At 45.7% G+C, this 16,986-nt stretch overlaps 1 protein-coding gene across 6 annotated transcripts in view; it reads right to left on the bottom strand.

Annotated features, from left to right (window-relative positions):
- The window catches only part of LOC105880357 (EEF1A lysine methyltransferase 2), a 155,651-nt gene that overhangs the window by 104,115 nt on the left and 34,550 nt on the right, over window positions 1-16,986 (bottom strand). For 2 of the 6 annotated variants that reach the window (XM_076009726.1, XM_076009727.1), the window contains exon 7: window positions 11,572-15,127. The exons of 3 other annotated variants lie outside the window; for them this stretch is intronic. In XM_076009726.1, coding sequence (XP_075865841.1) covers window positions 15,097-15,127 — 31 coding nt within the window. In that variant the 3' untranslated portion in view covers window positions 11,572-15,096. Of the gene's footprint in view, window positions 1-11,016; window positions 11,155-11,571; window positions 15,128-16,986 lie in introns of those variants that run through there. One more of the 6 variants, XM_012781339.2, reaches the window with a different exon arrangement.

The raw sequence follows: 16,986 nt of genomic DNA, 5'->3' as shown, positions 1-16,986 counted from the left end.
CCCCCAGCATTTGAGAACACTGGTGAGAACACACTAGACAGAGCCCACGGGGCACCAAGGCTCCTTTTTCAATCACACCAACATGGTTACATGCTTTTTTCCCCTTTAAAGAAAAAAAAAAGCTAGTTTTACACTGAATCAGATTTTTTTTTTAACTCACACCATGCCAAAACATTTTGTTCCTTTTGACTTCTTTCATTCCAGTGCAGGCATAGGCAAGCAATGCTGGAAGTTCTTGGGAATCCCAAGTGCCCTCCTGAACTAAAAGTAAATAAAAACCACATCACTCTGGCCAAGACAGCACTTGATTAAAATTCTGTCTCGCAGGTGCTAGTCTCATGCCCCTCCCACGTCACTCAAAAGTCAAAAGGCTGGGTCCCTGGGCAGTGTCCCCAAGGAGGTGGCCCCAGTGAGGACAACTTAAAAAGACTGAACCCTTCTGTCTTCTGCTCCCTCACCAGCATTCAGCTGGATGATGGAACCATCGCTGCTCACCCTGGCCCTTAGCCAGTCCATGCCCATTCTCTCCTAGGTTAAACAGTGGCCTCCACACTGCTCCAAACCCCATCTGCACTGTCACTCCCCAGACGCCAGGCCTTCAAACTTGCAGGCATCAGCAGCTCATTCCCCAGCTTCCAGCCCTTCAGGGTTAAAGTCTAGACTACTTCGCCTTGCACTCCACTGCCACCCTGACCTTGACCAGCCTACCTGCCTTCTTCCCACCCAGGCACCCAGGTCCCCTAGACATCCCATCCCAAGAGAGTCCCATGCTGTTGCGCCTTGGTGAATGCTGCTCTCTTGGTCTGGAATAGCTCCTCCTCCCTATTCTTCCTCTGTCTAAAATCCTGCTCATTCCTCAAGACTGTCAGCCACCACCTCCTCTAGGAAGCCTTCCCTGCCCTACTCCCTTCAGCTCAGTTTAAGTGACCTTCCTATGACTTCCACAGGACTGTGTGACTCACCAGGACCTTTTGTAAATATCTCTTCATTAATTTATTATACTGTACCTGGCACACAGTCAGAACTCAAAGTACAGTCTAACTATCCATAACATAAGCCTACGAGCTCCTTAGAAACAAGGATCTGGTATACTCATCTCTGTTTTCCTTAGGGCCTGATGAAGCATCTGACACACACAGTAGATGTTTATTAGATACTGATTGAACTGATTAGTCCTAGGGGACCATGACCATGGCAGGTGTGTTCTGTGCTCATCACAGAAACAGTAACATACCTGAAGAGGTCACAGCCATTAGGAAAATATACTCTACCTGGCAGGTGAGTTCTGTCATATCCACGAGAGGCCAGAGGCAGCCCAGACACCTCAGTGACCTCCCTTCTGCAGTCCTCAGTCACAAAGCTTCATGATCTAATTGTGAAGGCCACCCATGCCAGCCACCTTGGCAGGTCTTCTGGAGAGGAATCTCTAAGGCCAGCCCCTGAGGGGAGGGGCTGCCATAGCTTGGAGTCAGGGCCCCTCCTGGTACCCAGTAAATAACACTAAGTCTTCATACGCCTATACCAAGGGGTCTCCCCCAAAGCTGCCCAAGGTACAGCAGAAAATCTCACGTGTCAAGATTGTCAACCCTGTCCACTCTACAGGATGCCAGGCTGGGGCTGATGAGGTGTGCACTCACAAGACCCAGGGAACAGAAGCTTCAGGAATCAGGCCTGCACCACAAGAAGCCCAGACACCACTGGGAAGGTGACATGCCCTCTCTCTATTGAGAGCTCGTTTGAGAAGTTTTGAGGAGCTTAGATGAGTTCTTGCTCCTGGAGAGAATGAGGTCATGTTCAGCTGGTGGAGAGTTCTGAAAGCAGCCAGAATCACACCTCAGGCCAAGCTGGGGCGAGTGCTGCAGCTACAATCATATAACCTGCACCAAGAGGACGCTGGCTACAGTTGTCCACAGGAGCTCCCCAACTTGAAAGAAGATGCAAAACAAAGATGTGAGCTGCAAAGAATCTAAAGAGAAGCTGAAAGGTGGTCGAAGGACCCCTCATTCAGTCCAGACAGGGGTGCAGCCACTGAGGTTTCCAGAGATTTAGTTCACAAAAGGTGTCAGTCAGAGCAAGCCAAGACCATAAGGCCATATCATGGCATGTTAATTTCCTATGTTTAGGACCAAACTAATCTCTTTGGGTAAATAGAGATTTAGCTTCCTAAAAAGATAGCTTAAAAATTTCACCAATCTTAACGTTTGTTAACAGACACACTGCCAATTAAACTGTAATGCATAATTTCAATCCTTCCTCCTGAAAAAACCCTAAACTATCCGAGGACAGAGAATACTGGGAGAGCAAAGGCTCCATCTACCCAAGTCTGACCTGGCCAGCTGAGCCCAGCTCAAGTTTTAATCTCCTCTGTTCTCTCCTGGTCTTGTCACCACGGAGCCCATGAGGGCAACTGGCCAACCTCCAGCCTTCCAGCCCACCATCTGTCCTCACATCAGCACATGCCTGCCACAGGTTGCACAAGACGCTCACTAACATTTGCTGGACTCTAAGGATATCCACCCATACTCTAACTCAGGATCCCAAACACACAGGCTGGGTGCTGCCAGCATTCCCATATTCCAGATGAGGGAGCCCAGACTGGAAGAGACAGTTGCTGCTAAAAGGCACAGAATCAAAAAAGGGCAGATCTGGGATTTGAACCCAGGCACTCTGATTCCAGGGCTGAATGCTGCCTTTGCCCTCAATGATGCAGAACTGGGTTTCACCTACACTGTATCCAAAGATCCTCTGTGATGCCAAACAGCCCCTCACTGGCACGCAGCTTGGCTTCATGAAGCACCCTGGGCTTCATGGCAGAACTTCTGCCTGTCTGGACAGACTCATTTCCTAGCTGGCATTCCTCTGCATGGCAACACACCCCTTGCAAGGGGCTTCTTAACCAATCCTCAAAAAAACGCTAGGAGGTAAGACTAGCAAGGTAAGAAATCCAAGGCCCAGAGAGGATCACAGGGCAAATTAGGCCAGCAAATAAGGAGTACTGTGCCTATTACCTTATATCTGGGAAATTCAATTATTTGTCTGCCAAAGATTCCATGGGTGGGTAGTTCCCCAGCCCAGCCCCCAGGACAAAGGGAGTCCCTGCATTCTACACCCTTTCTGGAGACTTGGAACCACAGACACCCCCTTTCCTCTAGCCCCAGGAGACCGGCTCCCTCTGCTCACCCAGAGCACGGAGGCTGCCATCTGCAGAGGACGTTGTCTTTCCACCTCCAAGCACCCAGAGAGGCTGTTCCTAGCCAGCAAGAGCCTCCCTCGGCTCCCAGGCCCCTGGCCAACACGAATGCCACAGCAAGGGGAATTCCAGGCTCAGCCCAGGCCTCTCCCAGCTGGGCTTTGTCTGTCAGGGTGCTTCACGCTGCAGCCAGAGGGCGGCCTGGGAGGGAGGGTGGCCTCCATGGAGTGAGGAAGACAGGCAGGCAGCAGCAGCTAGAACCCGCACAAGCCACCTCCTCTGTGCAGGCAGTGCTTGAGCTGTCAGGACACACAGAGGCCCCAGACAGGCCTAGGTCTCCAGGAGCTCAAAGGCCCACCCAGCAGGCCCCACCACGTGGCCATCCAAGCCCCCTCCTAGAAGCAGCAGGGTGACACACGTTCTTACAGCAGGAACTGTGTCCTCTGCACTGTAGTGAGCACTGATGGAGAAGTTTAGCACAGTGGAAAGAAAGAATGTAAGCCTGAGGTCAGCCAGGCCAAGTTCAATCCCAAGTGCCCCTCTTACTGAGGGCAAGGAATTCCTCTGCACAGCAACGTCTTTAGCAATAAAATCAGGCTAGTTGCTTAGCCATAGATTGTGCTGATGATTAAATGAACTAATGAAGTAAAGTGTCCAGCTCTACATCGGACACTCAGCAGGTACCTGATCAATGTGTGCTGAATGAATGTGGAAATAACAGGCCTGGAGAAAATAACCATTCCCTGCTCCCCTCACTAGGCCCAAACCCAACTTCTGGCAGGAGGAAAGAGCTCTTATTTACTCACTACCAAGGCAAGGAAGAGCAGATTGACGAACTTTTGTCAAAAACGCCAAAACCCTTTTCATCAAGCTTAACTTCACAAGGTTTCAGCACTTTCTACTGGGACCAGCAGGGAAAAAGAGTGACTGACAGCATGTTCCGCTTGGCTAAAGAACTCTGAACAATGATGAAGTTGTCCTGCTGGTCTATGCTGAAGCAGACTGTCCTGCAAGCAGGACTAAGGTCCCACACTGCGAAAAAGCAGCAAAAGGACAGGTGTGCCCCTCTGAGCACTAGCTATATGACCTTGAGAGATTTACTTCACCTCTTTATGGCTGGATCTCTCTTCCAGAAGCTTAGATCAGCAGCCCATGGGAGGAAGCTCTCATTCTCCAAGGCGCCTGGCCATTCTAAACACAATTCTAGCCAGGCACAGTGGCTCACACCTATAGTCGCAGCATTTGGGGAGGCGGGAGGATCACTTGAACCCAGGAGTTTGATGCTACAGTAAACTATGATCATGTCATTGCACTTCAGCCTGAGTGACAGAATGAGACCCTGTTTCAAAAAATAAATAATCATAAATAAAATAAACATAATCCCCAAGTATGTTTGTAGGAAGATAGGTTCTAAGTTGTCAGGTACAACTGGGTGGCTAACAGTGTGACAGTCACTGCAAACCCAGGTGAAAAGACCTACTGCTGAGAATTGCCAAGATGTGCCCTGGACCCAAACCATATCTTCCCTCCCCTGAACTCCAGAGGAATACCATGTGCCAAATCTCCAGAAGGAACAAGGCCACCAGGACAGTGGTTGCAGGGCCTGCATGAGAACTGCCCTGAAGCTACAGCCTGAATAACAGCCACCCTCTTCAATATGAAAGAAGGCAGTAGCTTAAGAGGACTATTCTGAATCCTGTTCAGGTAGGTCCACCTAAGTCCTGGCTTAGCAGAAACAGGAATTAACCAGGAAGACATTCACAGCAGACACTTCACCCCCGGGTGGGTGCCTTTCAGATCCTCCTTTATTAAGACATGGCAACAGCAGAAAATTTCAACAGGCTTGCTCCACTCCTGAACAGAAAGGCCCCTAATCTCCTGCAAAGGGAAGCTAGGTATGTGTGCGGTCTATTTCAGCCCTCATTCCTCAGTCTTGGAGGCACAATAGAATCAACTCAGGAACTTTTAGGGAGATGGACACACTGGAAACTCTGACTCAGGTGGGGCAAAGGCAATATACGTAACCTAAATATTTGTACCCCCATAATATGCTGAAATAAATTAAAAAAAAAAAAAAACCTCAGGAACTTTTAGAAATACCAATGCATAGGTCCTGCCCCCTCTCCAAGATTGTGCTATAATTGGTCCCGAATGCAACCTGAGCATCTAGGGTTTTTCTTTTTAAACCTTGCCAGGTGACTTTAATGTACAGCCAAGGTTCAGAACCACTGTTCTTGCTTCTAGAAATTCAGAGCACAGGGGACTCAGCCCTCTCCCACAAACTCTTTAGGAACGGAGAAAACAGCATAACCAGTCAGGTAGACCTTGCTAGAGATTTTTACTTTACTTTACTGCCCACCAATACACACACGTCTGAGATAGAATGCAAAGCCACTGCTCAGCCCTGGCTGGGGCATACCAAGTTCCTGCATGCTGGAAGATGTTCAATTGTGTTTAGTTATTTGATTACTTTAGGCATGTAAACAAAATGTGATATTGTACAAACCTGGAGTGGCAAGCACCACGACATAATTTACTTTGAGACATCTGAATTACAAATGAAGAAAAAAAAATATTGGAAACCCTTTAACAATCTCTTTGAATGGAAAATGGAATCTGACTAAATGGTGATGCTTCTAGTGGGCTGCCAGATTTATTTCCTGTTTCCCCCAGAAGGTCATTGGAAGTAATTATATTTTCTTGTGAATCTGTCTTTCGTAAGGTTGAAGCAAAACATTTCAGTCTTCTCAACTGAGGCACTGCCTTTAGTCCTACAGTAAATATAGAATTCAATCACTCCAGGAAAAAAATAAAAATAAAAAAGAAGCCATAGGAAAGGGAGGGGAGAGAGAAGAGGAAAGGCAGTTGAAATTTCTAAGTTTCCCTGTGGTGTTAACAAGACTAAACAAAATTTATGCTTTGAGATACAACAGAACCCAGAGTCTCTATCTCCTGAATACACCAACTGATAGGCTGGTGTATGGAAAGCAAGCAGGCTCTAAAACCAGACAGACCCCGACAGAGCTACTGGCTTCTCTGCCTTCCAGCTGTGTGGTCTTGGGCCAGTTACTTGTCCTCTCTGAGCCTCAGCCATAACTGCCAGCTTGCTTTGAGAATTAGAATGTATACAAAGCCACTGGCCCAGGGTGGGCCTTCAACAACCAGTGTGTGCTGCTATCATGCTTCCAAAAATCTGCACCCATTTCAGCTAAATACTTGGGAGCCACATTATACCAGCGTAGGAGAAGAATCTGTTTCTTTGTTTAATAAGAGAACAAAAACAGCGAATGGAGAAGTCAGGAGTTAGCTGCCACTGCATTCTGGGGTCAGATGGGCTGTTTACCAACATGATTTGCTTTCACCCTCCTGAGAGTGGCACCATGGAGAAAGTCCCTCCAGAGACTCGCAGATGCCTAAGAAGCACTGTGGTTTCCATGATATTTCTGCATGGTCTGGCCAAGCTGCCCCCATCCCCCATGCACAAGGCAGCTTCCCTGTGCAGCCCCCACAGCAGGAGAGAGGGAGAACCATTAAAGAAGCCAGGGTGCCTGTCACACTTCTCTGTAACCCCTGACGTGATGTGAAATTCTACAAGGTAGACCCTTTGAAATGCAAAACCTTCCAGAGTCCTTCAAATGTGTTTTTATTTTCACGGGTTCCTAAAGCTGCTTTCAGACCCACCCATCAGCATTCCCCCTCTCAAATCAACTCACATTTAACAAAAAAAACAAAAACAAAAACCAAGGACGTCTCTAGTTTTCCAGAAAAGCTCAAGTATCTCCAATCACTGCAAGGGGGGTAAATCTCATCCTCAGCTCCAGCCTCCTTGCATCCCTCCAAGACAAGACACCCTGAAGCCAAGTTTCCTCTGGAATATTTCCTCCCATCCTAACCAACACAGCACTAACTGCTGCTCAGGACCTCAAAGAACTTTCTTAGACAAGAACCTGGGTTCTCCCTGACCCAAGTTCGATAGGGTTAAGACAGGCAATACCAAAACCATAACCTGCAATTTACAAAGCCCAAACCTTGAGCCAAAACCACATGCACAGGAGGTTTGCATTAAGCATCAAAGAAGTTACCTTAAAACAAAGTTGTTTGGCGAAGAAAAATACTTCACCATAAGAACCCTAGGGAACGGTAAATTGCTTTTGAATATAGACGTTTCAGTGGCTTGGTCATTAATCATGTTAATGTAAACTGCACTAAAACAAAAATTTCTAAGCAAGTCTCAGGGCAAATCAGCATATCTAAGCCTCTGAGTCTGTTTCCAAAGTTCACATCCCGGCAAGCAATGAAACTGCTGTTAATGGGGTCAGCTATTACAGTGCAGTCCCCAACCTTAGGCCATAATAAAGGTGACTCAACCATGTAGAAAGAACCCTCATAAAGTTAGGCAGGAAACAAACAGAGAAATTAATCAGAGAAGGAGAGTCAAAAATTTTGGAAAGTGTATTCATTGGACAAGTTTAAACAGAAACTCTGGATGATGGGAGGTTTCAGGAAGGAGTTGAGGGAGACCAGTCAACATTCCTCGCAGCACCCAAGACCCTCAGCCAGGCCCTGTTTTGTAGGGTGGAGATGAAGATACCAGGTGGACAAGGTGAGAAGGAGGAGGAGGAGAAGTGGTGGAGCCCAGCAGAGCTAAGCTTCACTGAGCTCTGCCAGACCCAGCCATGTGCTCCGGTTTGGCAACGAACTGGTTCTTTCAAGAGAGGAAGAGTCTGACAAAAAGGACAGCTGCAGCACAGCAGAAGCTTCGAGGCAAAAACCTCAGAAAAGCTCTGAGTTTGGGATTCTCCCCTCGAGTTAAAAACAAAAACAAACCACCACTGGGGTTTGCAAAGACCAGTTAATCTATTAAAGTTTCCCCTTTGCTGGATCAATTAGAGCCCCTCCACATCTGGTTTCCATCTAAAACCGAAACTTGTATTATCAGCATATTACATAACAAATTATGCCTGCAGGTTTCTTTTATTACACATTAGAGAGGTGTGTGTGGTGGTGGTAATGACGGGGGTTGTGCTGATAGGGGCATTTGCTTATTACGTTTTTTTTAAGGGCAAGAACAAAAAGTTTTCCATACAGTGTGCAACTCAACGCCAGAACATCACACTGCCCAGATAAAACATCAACTGAATGATCCAAAGGTGGGCCCAGCACTCAGTCTTCAGTGCCTATGGCATCAAGTAGTGGGTGAGACAGGTGTGCTTCTTCAAAGAGCTCTGCAGATACCACGCTGCTCCACAGCGTCCCCTGCTGCCACCTTCCAGTATTTAAACCCAGCTCTCTCCTCTCCAGCCTCCTGAGATGAGGAGAGTTGGCTGGCCTTTCCTGTGCTTCCATAGTGGGTCAGGCGCTTGTTCACTGGACCCTCTTAAAAGGCACCCAGCCCACTAGGTTTCCACAAAACTAGGGGAATAGGCAGGCCCAGGGATAGTGAAGGAATCAAGAGGGGGGACTAAAAAGACTAAAAAATGGAGCGAGAAAGAGCCCAAGAAATAATACCAGGGCTTCCTGTAAAATGTCAATTAAGTATAGCCACCATGATGACAATAAGGTATATCTTAAAGCTCTTTCCAAAAGAACTTTATGAACTTCCAAAATGCTATTATGTGCAACACCCTAAGTTGAAAAAAGGGAGAAAATGATTAAAAACATTATCAACCAAAACAGTGTGATGTCCTACTTTGTACTGAAAGAATTCTAACATTCAAGTCCACTTCTGCAGCAATGATACTACTAGCTTTTATTTAAAAACGTATATTTGATGTTAAAACAACTGCGTATCAATCTCACCTTCTTAGGGGAAAACAAGTCATCCTTGGGCAAAATTATGTGAACTGGTCTTAAAATCACCTTGTTCTCTGAAGGAGGATTTGGGAGAAAAATGCAGGCCTTCACAGAGCCTCTCCTTAGTTCTGTAACCTGGAACAGCACCCTGAAAGCTGGATCAGCACAATCCCATGTCGAATGATGGGTGATAGCACCCAGATCCTAGCCAGGTGCAGACACAGAGTCAAAGGCTACCAATCCTAATATAAGACCCAAACTTCCCACTAAAAGGGGCCAATCAAATGGGACAAGTAGCTGTTTTCCATTTATGTAGTCCAAAGCTAAGAAGAGAGAACGGGAAAAATCCCTGCAAACCTGCAATTCAGTATCAAAACTGTAACTGAGATAAGTTACTGTTAAGTGGATAAATTAAAATGAAACCAAAATATGGACTAATAAGGAACAGTGAGTTTCACCTGGTCAGCTGACACCATTCTTTCCCAAGTCCTCAAACCAGGTGGCATCTTTTAACAAAGTCCAGGATCTGGAGCAAGGAGGGATCCCCCTGCCAGCCGGTGGGGACTGCTGGGAAACACATATGCTAGCATGTCATTTGGAAGTCAGTTAATATGTTGTAAGCAGCACAAGACGCTTGCCTGGCTTCCCAGGCCAATAAACAATGCCATTCCAACTCCTGCAGCAGTCAGTAGGAAACAGTGCCTTTTCTCCACTATCCAACAATTCAACAAACATTTGTTCCTGTTGAACAACCGTCAGCCGGCTCCATCTGCACCCGCTCCTGCAAGGCGAGCCCGGCGGCAGCGGCACAAATACCCAACCCAGGATCCTCAACCCGTAATGCAACCGACCAAGGGGGCCACTTCCCCAACACCACCGAGTCCGGAAAATGTACCGTATGGAAGACTCAGAGTGTGGCCTATAGGAGGCAGAATCCCATTCATCAAATGCTGCAAAGAGCTTTTCTTTGTTCACCGTCGTACTAAGTACAGTACGTGTTAATGAACCCCGGCAGTCAGATGGAGGGAGCTCGGCTTCAGGGGGCGTCCGAAAGCGAGGGACTCCAGCAAGCCTGTCCGCGCGATTTGTCGATGCTCTGGTGCCCTGTCCCGCACCACAAGCATTGTTCGCAAGTCCACGGTCGGGGGTGGAAGGCTGGGGTTGGAGAGTGGGGGTGCCCGAGAAGACACTTGGGGCAACGCAAATCGCAGAGCCTCCTTGAATTCTGGGTGCCCTCGCTTCCTTCGTTCCCACCCCACCAAGAGAAACCCTGAGCCGGGAACCTGACTCCCACGGGCATGCAAATCCAGGACAGGCAAAAATGTGACTCAACCAGTGTGCCTGTGACGGACGGCCCTTCTCGCCATGTGCAAAAGCCACGCCGGCGCGGGCGCCCCCCACTCCCTAAGCCCCGGCCGGGGCCACCCCGCGGGCTTCCCCTGCCCAGGACGCAACTCCCCCTCACCCCCTCCGCGACCGCCAGCCAGCCCAGCAGCCGCGGAGCCCGCCGGCTCGCGTCCGCATCCCGGGGGTGGCGGGTGCAAACTTCCGTGAACAAAAGAGTTGTCTGCAAATGATGCGAGAACTTCGGGGCGAGCGGGGCCGCCTGGCTCCCCGGGCTCGGGGCTCGGCGCCTACGCCGCTGCGGCAAGCCTGGGCTCCAGACCAAAACGCTACGAGGACACCCCCGGGCGCAGCCGTCCCCACGCCCGCCCGCCCGGCCGGGGAACGTAGACTTTTCCGCAGCGGCCAGGCTGGCTCGTCCTCCTGCCTGCTCTCTGACAAGTCTCACGCCTGCACCACAGGCGAGACTCAGCGCCCGAAGAAGCCACTAGACCTAATGCAAACGCGAAACAAGGCAGAAATAAAAGGAAACAAGCAACATTAGCAAAAAAAGGGGGAAAGAAAAAAAAAAAAGGCAAGCCCAGTGCACGCGAGCTGAGCTCCCTCCAGCCGGTGGCCGGGACGCACACGGTAGAGACCTCGCTCCGGGCCGGCCCCCCCGTCGCCGCCGCCGGCCCTGGGTCGCTTACTGTGCGTGGCGGGGCGCTCCGGGCGAGGGCCCCGCGCCGTCACCTCCGGCTCTTGCCAAGTCGTCCCGGCTGCCCGCCGCGCGCACGCTCTCCTGCCGGCGCCGAGCGCTTTGTACCGAGCGACTCCCGGGGAGGAGGAAATCGACTTGTCACTTCCTGAAGTGTTTGCAACTCGTCCCTTTAACCGGCCCGGGCCAGGCCGCCCGCGCCCGCCGCCGCCGCGGGGCCGCCCGACCGCGGCTGCGTGAGCTCGGCCCGGCGCTCAGCGGGCGGCGTCGCGGGCCCGGGCGCTCGGCGCGGCGGCGGCGTGCAGGAGCCGGGCGGCGGCGGACGAGTGTGCAGTGCGCGCAGCCGCCGGTGGGCGGGGAGTGGGGGGGGTCGCGGCGCGCCGCCGGCGGGGCTAGAGGGCGTCCTAAGAGCTGAGCTGCGCGCCGCTCACCCGGCCCGCGCCTGCAAGGCCCCGGGACGCGGGAAGTGGCCCTGGGCCTGGGCCGCGCAGCCGCCGCCGCCGCGGCTGCCCGAGCCCTGGGCCACGGGCCCCGCGGGCTTCTCTCCTCGCCACCCGCAAAAGCTGGGACGAAAGCCCTGGGCCGCATGGGCTTCAGACGTCCCGCTTCCGGGTTGTTAGGTGTCGAGGTTGAAAAGAAACGAACATTTCAGCGGTGTGCAGAATGGCAGAGGAGGGGGCACCTTGAAGTGGTGTCACACTTTGGGAAAGTAAAGCTAGTTTCCTAACTCTGGGCGCTGATCGAAATAAAGGAATGTGTACTTGAGAAGCCACATCCAAAATACATGCAACTGGCGAAGGAAGGATTTGTGGTTGCTAAGCAGAGGCAGAGCATGTTTAGTTCTGTAACTTAGGATGTTGACTTAAGTTCAGGAATGTAACCCTGATAGAATAAGCAGAGTATTTTCATTGTGCTGCTCACCTGGGGGAGGGGGATTGTTTTCCTTGTGAAGTGAAGCCCTAGATTTCCCATTACTTCTTCCTCCCCGTGTACGTTACTTTATTGACCTTGTATCCAAAAAGAGATTTTAAAGAGAAGGTTTTTAAAAAAAGAACTCCCTATGCCCATTTGTGTTCTTTTGCCAAAAAAACAAAACACCTCATTACTTTACATGGATTGTGTCTGCAACATTTCAATGGTTCTATTCATAAATCAGGAAACTTTTTCAGTTGCTTCTAGGAACATTTAATTGGTTTTAATCCAATGTTTCAATCCCAGTATCAAACATAAATGAACAATTAACTTCTTGAGCCTGTGTGCACTTGGGAAACTATTATATTTCAGGGCTATTGCTGAAATATTGCAGTTTGTCATCACACTGGACCCATTCTTTTCTGAAAAGCACGAGCTAACATCTCCTTTCACACTAACTACATATGGCTCACTCCAGTGATTTCTTCTGCATGATTAGGATGAACGACAGTCAGTGGAAAAGATGTGAGTCTATTCATTTCAAGCACATGATGCAGAGTATAATTGTTTCATCCTAAGAAAGCTAAAATGAGCAGAATACTAAGATACTGCTATCCTTAACCTGTATACATTGCTTTAAAAAATGCATTAAGGGGCAATTTTGAAAGGAATAATAACCAAGAACCGAAGGTGAACAAAGGAAAGCATATGGGATGATCTGTGAATGCTGCTACATTTAACCAAAAGCATCAGCATTTCCCTAAAACCATCTGATATCACAGAATCACCTCAGTCTTTGAGAGCTTTAAAGATAACAGTTTAATTTACTAACTTTTTATTAGGAGGCCTAGAGTGACTCCTGCTGGCAAACATTCAGTTTATTCCTGAAATTAGTAGTTCATCAGGTCAACTTAAAAAACAAAATGCAGGGGTCCTAAGCCTGGAAACAATTATTACAACCACTATTCTTGTTGCTTTCAGAATGATTTTAGCTTCACAAAATTCCAAGGATGGCGATTATGGCCACCTCCTTTGCTGTAACACCTCCTTTCCAACCTAAAGCAGCCTGTTTTTCTGGTTCTGAGGCTTTCTTAAGATTGTCTAGAACTAATATACCTGCTTAAGAAGTTGTGCTACTAACCAATAAACCTATTTCTCATTTTCTAAATTTGAATCTCCAAAAGCTAAAAATATATATACATTAAGGCCTATGTCACACTTAACCTTCCATACTATAAGCTCTTCCCCACATGATATAATATGTCCCACAAATACATTATAAAACACCCTCACTTCTTAGTGTTCAACTCCATGGTTCTTTATTATAAAAAATCCTATCCAAAGGTTCTGCTCAATTCAGAAGAGTATATACAAAGTCAGTTAAACTCTGGATTTAAAACTATGTGAACTGTAATGGGGTGGCAGGGAGCTAAACTGTCTACCTTTGTTCAATCCTAAAGGGTCAAAACCAAATCAGAACCAGATTTAGAGCACAACCAGACACCTAAACACAAATTCATGGGCCAATTTAAGAATAAATTCATAAATAATCTAAAAACGAATCACTTATAACTTTTCCATTCTCTTTGGTCAACTCTAACCTGATTAAGCCATGAAACACCCTGGGAAATACAAAATGCACAGATTACTTACAGTCTCTTACTCCAAGAGCAATATAGGGAACCCAGGAACAAGACATGGCAACACTTGCTCTCCTCGCTCCCCCAAAGGAGGACTACCAAATAGAGGGATGCTTGTGTGTATGGATGGTATGCATCATATATCCATTCAAAACTGCCTAGGAGATTTAAATGGAGGATCCATCTGTATTAGAGAGCTCCCAGTTCCAAGTTTAGAGCTCTTAAGCAACAGGAGACAATAAGGGTGTGTTTTATTAAGAAAGGGTGTAACCAACTATAACTTGTATCAACAAGCTAATAAAAGTATTCACCTAAGCACGTTCGTGCAGAGGAGGGTAAAGGTTGGGTTTTGATAGGCACTAAGGAGTGTCCTAGGCAGTTAGTGGGTGTTTCATTTTTATGCCTTTAGAACCAGATAAATATGATGTTCAAATAACAAAGAGCTAAGCTTTGAAGTTTGAGCAAGTACCAGTAAATGTTCTGTTTTTCCCCATCAAATCTATCTGTATCTATGGTTGTAAAAAGAGCTCACTGCTAAAAAAAAAAATTATAAACTGGTTTGGGAGAATAACATACTACTCTTTTTAGACTAACAAGTGAACTAAACAAATGTCAAACATGTTATGCATTGGACCCAACAGCAGTATGCAGATGCATGTGTATTAACCCCTTTATTCAGTTTCCAAAAGCCACTGCCTCTTTGTCACAACTGTTGTATTAAAAGCCAGTCATTCACATTTCACACTGTTCTTTCTACATTTGAAAAGATCTTTTTTAAAGCAGAACCTTTTAAAATTGCTTATAAGAAGTTATGGGAAGACAGACATAACCAAATCTACCTTAAGTATTTTCAAAGAGATTGGCTACAAGTTAGCAAAATACTTCTTTGGAAAATATGGAAAGTTTCTGGTTATAGATGGAAGTCAAAATTCTGAACCCATCATGGGGGCAATTTTCATATGTGGATGTTACTCAGAAAAATTAAGTTCTGTACTTTTTCCCACATCTATGTCAGCTACAACTAATAACCCCACCTATATTAGTATGTAGGTAGCATATGACACACTAATACTTCTGTTCCTTCCTTTCTGTTTTTTTTTTCCACTGATGAAAATGAGTTACATAGCTCTGGCTGAAATCTCATATATATATTTTTATTCTTTTTAAAGAAGTAGTTTGGTTCTTGAAGACAATATTACTTTTTGGTCTAAGAACTAAATAAAACAAATTTATTTTCATGGAAAAATAACCACAGCAGTGAATTTAATGATACTAATCTCACTCCTTTGATACAAAATAAGAGTTGAAAGCAGCTTGAAGAGGAATGACTATTGAAATCAGTGCATGTGAAGCCGCAGAGCTTTGTAACCGAATGTCTAGCACCATTGAGGTACGAAAGCATGCCAGCTGGGACGGCATTGTGCACCACAAAGTATGGGTTGTAAGCCTAAGTCCTGAGCACAAACCCTGGTTTCCAAGTTGGCAGGTGCTGAAAACACAGTAAATGTCACGCTTGCAACTCACTGGATGAAGAGCTCTGGGTAAAGTAAGCTAAAAAGAACAGAGTAACAGTTAAAACTTATTTCAATTTGATATTATCTTTTTTTTTTTTTTTGGCAAAGTTAACAGGAGCTATTAGTATTATGTGCTACAAGAAAATACAAGCACAAAAAACAGACATTGAAAGTTTATACATGGTAAATAAAAAGCAAAATAAAGGTATAATAAAGGCCTTTCACTACCACATTCAAAGTTACTGGCATATGTTAAACATACCAAACCTATTTTACTATTCTAATACTAAAAGTTCAAAAGCATAATTCCTGATCTATTTATGATCTTAGGTGAAGTATATTTTAAATAATATCACCATAACATCATTAGTCCCCTAGTTTGCCTCAGTTACTCCACCAAAGACATATCTAAAAACTTATAATATTTTCATATTGCTATACACATCATTTAGTCTAGAAAATATTTCAACTGTACACCTAGAATAAATGTTTGTTACCATCTTCAAATGAAAACCATTTCACCCTTTTCTCTTAAATATTCCTTAGTAGAATTCACATTAACTATTTGAGAGATAAGCTCAAAATTTAATTTTTCCCTTGTCTACTATCTGCCATATAAATCACTGCCTCAAGAAGAAACTATTTGTAATCCATCCCTAGTGATATGCTCCAAGCTACTGCTATCCTGCCTATCCCCCTAAAAATTAAACTGAGTAAATTTCATTTTCATTACAGAGGAAACTAAAACTAGATATACTTTGTGATTTCACAGAGCTTAAATATAAATACCTGATCTAAAGACTGAATCCTCTGGATTTAAAATATCAAGGAAAGAAATTAGTCTCTGGGTCAAATGGGTAAAACATTCCTGGGAGTGGTAGGAAAAGAACATTTGCATTAGCCCGTGAATTTAATTCTCCTCAGCAGTTTGTCAGTCTGTTATACTAACCAAAAGCAAAGATCTTTTGTTTTAATTCATATTCATTACTGTTATAAGAGAGAGAGAGCAGCCTTGCCTATTTTGTATGTACATACCCTGAGCTACAGCCTAACCTTACCTGAAATATAAAAGAATTTATATGAATGAGAAGTTGGCTTCCTATTTTAAATAAGAGTCACAGCTCCTCTTAAGTTTCTTGAGGAACCAAAAAACAAAAACACAAAACACCTTGATCAAAAGCAGGTTAGTCATCCATTGTACTGTTAAACTACCTAATTTAAAGAAGTAAAGCTTTGATTATGTTCTGTCCTAAAGAGGTACATCATATCTTATTGACCTCATCTCTGTAGAACTTTCTTAAAATGGTTCAAAGACTGAAAGCTCTCTGGAATTAACTAGAGAAAGCAACATAGCTCTGGCCAACATTTCTATTGTCACACTAAGCACTCTAGACATTAAGGTATTCATCCAATGACAAACAAAAAGATTAATGAAATAAATCTGAAAACTCAATGTTTTCTAGACTAGCACAAATAATGGATTTACTATACTTTTTATATACTATACTGTCAGTTCCAATATAGTACTGAACAAATCAGATTAAACTATTTAAAGTACTACTCAACATCAAACTAAAATGCCACTGTGAATGGCACTCTTAACAGCAAAGAAAATAAACCTGACTCATTGATCAAAGAAATCAAATCTGGATGATGAAAGATAGATATCAATTCTAAAATCTTAGCCCACTGCTTCCTAAATAGTCAGTAAAAGACCCAAATCCAACTCAACAACTTTCATTAAAGCCAATGCTACCAGCTTTCTAATGCATGGTCATATGGGGACATGCTCTTGGTTCCTTTGTTTGATGTTATCTGGAATAATGCCTTTCCTAATGAGGAAAGGTGCCATATCCTTGCCCATTTGTTTTCAATTCAAATGTATCCACATTAACA

Source organism: Microcebus murinus, chromosome 14, assembly GCF_040939455.1.
Source record: "Microcebus murinus isolate Inina chromosome 14, M.murinus_Inina_mat1.0, whole genome shotgun sequence".
Lineage (NCBI taxonomy): Eukaryota > Metazoa > Chordata > Mammalia > Primates > Cheirogaleidae > Microcebus > Microcebus murinus.
The sequence above is the reverse complement of the archived record's forward strand: the minus strand, read 5'-3'. Positions and strand labels throughout refer to the sequence as shown.